This window comes from Austrofundulus limnaeus, unplaced genomic scaffold (assembly GCF_001266775.1).
Source record: "Austrofundulus limnaeus strain Quisiro unplaced genomic scaffold, Austrofundulus_limnaeus-1.0 Scaffold2050, whole genome shotgun sequence".
Taxonomy (NCBI): domain Eukaryota; kingdom Metazoa; phylum Chordata; class Actinopteri; order Cyprinodontiformes; family Rivulidae; genus Austrofundulus; species Austrofundulus limnaeus.
This window is the reverse complement of record NW_013954452.1, coordinates 28,155-30,001: the sequence shown is the minus strand read 5'-3', so window position 1 is coordinate 30,001 and position 1,847 is coordinate 28,155. Positions and strand designations below refer to the sequence as shown.

At 48.2% G+C, this 1,847-nt stretch overlaps 1 protein-coding gene across 1 annotated transcript in view; it reads left to right on the top strand.

Annotated features, from left to right (window-relative positions):
- Positions 1-1,847, top strand: part of LOC106536951 (bone morphogenetic protein receptor type-2) — a gene marked incomplete at its 3' end in the record, with an annotated part of 14,052 nt that overhangs the window by 7,494 nt on the left and 4,711 nt on the right. Inside the window, 1 exon segment of the mRNA XM_014034315.1 lies at positions 1,113-1,301. Coding sequence (XP_013889769.1) covers positions 1,113-1,301 — 189 coding nt within the window.

Sequence of the window (1,847 nt, the reverse complement as noted above, 5' to 3'; positions counted from 1 at the left end):
GCTCAGGGAGGACCAGATCCCTGGGAGGTGACAAACAACCAACAGATCCCACCCCCCACTGCTCTGAAACACACACACACATGCACACAGGTTGGTTATTATATCCTCGTGGGGACCATGGATTGACTTCCATTCATTTTCTGTTTATTTTATATCCTAACCCTGACAATTTACCCTAAAATTAACCTGACAGGTACCTACCTGACACTAAAACTAACTTAAACTCAATTCATACCTTGGTCCTAAACCCAACCCCTCACCCACCACTTCACTATCACTGTACTCAGTGAAGGTGGGGTGTTGTTGACCTCATCCGGTGATGCCGTCGGGTGGTGGAAGGAATACTTCTCAGACCTTCTCAATCCCACCGGCACATCTTCCATGGAGGAAGCAGAGTCTGATGACTTTGGGGCTGGTCTGTCCATAACTGGAGCTGAAGTCGCTGAGGGAGTTAAAAAGCTCCACGGCGACATGGCTCCAGGGGTGGATGAGATTTGCCCTGATTTCCTCAAGGCTCTGGATGTTGAGGGTCTGTCCTGTTTGGCACACCTTTGCAACATTGCATGGGCATTGGGGACAGTGCCACTGGATTGGCAGACTGGGGTGGTTCCCCTCTTTAAAAAGGGGGACTGGAGGGTGTGCTCCAGTTACAGGGGCATCACTCTCCTTAGCCTTCCCAGTAAGGTCTTTTCAGGGGTACTAGAGAAGAGAGTCTGATCGATAGTCGAACCCCAGATTCTGGAGGAACAATGCGGGTTCTGCAGGACCATGATGGCCCCAGCAGATAGCACCGTATCTAGAGCCCCAGCAGGACTTTGATGGGCCCAGCAGGATCGTGGCCACAGGGCGGCTGTGGTGCAATGGTAAGATGGTCATCTTGGGATCAGAAAGTCACAGGTCAAGCTCACATGTCGTGGTGTCCTTGAGCAAGATACCTGGTCCCTAAGCTCCCTGGGCGCTCACATAGCTGCCCGCTGCTCCACAGGGTGGTCTCTCARGTGTGATGGGTCAAATGRAGAGCACACATTTGGTCAMTACATGGGAACCTGTGTTGTTGACAGTACATAGCACACAGACTCATGTCTGAGCTTCACTTCCTCTTGTTTCTGCAGGTTTTCAGTCAAATGATCAAGAGAGACTCTGTGCCTTCACCAACAGCCTTCAGGGGGCGGAGCCTGTCTCCACCAATGAGCTGCGAGGAGAGGTGCTGGAGAACGTCACGATTCGCTGCAGCCGTGGCTCCAGCTGCTATGCATTGTGGGAAAAACGAGCAGATGGGGTGATGCGACTGCTGAAACAAGGTGAACGCTGAAGCAGATTTTTACTGTTTTTGTACAAAATGTTTCTCTGTGACATAAAACTGACATCATTATAATATTCTGATATATTCAACATGCTTACAAACATTTCTTCTTACTTCCTCAGCTGTTACTAATAATACCTGACACTGTTGGTTTCTCTCAGAGGTCAGAGGTCACACACCTTAACTCCAAACAGGAAGTGAAGTTTAACTTGTCATATCTCCTCCATCAAACAGAACCTGAGGCTTACTTTTAGTTTCTGCATGCCTCTCATTAACTTGGCAGTCAGGGAGTGACAGAGCCAGGTGTGTGGTTACCATGGTGACCACAGCGAAACACTAGCAGCAGCTTTAGCTTTTCTTGTGATGTTGGTTCTCTTTCCTCTAAAGTCCTCCTTTCTCTGAGCTGACATTAGCACAGAGTGAGTTTAGATATTTGGGCAGAAAGTTTCCTGTTGGTTTGATTGACAGATTATTTGAGTTGTTTACAGTTCAGCTGTTTGTTGGTTTGATTGACAGATTATTTGAGTTGTTTACAGTTCAGCTG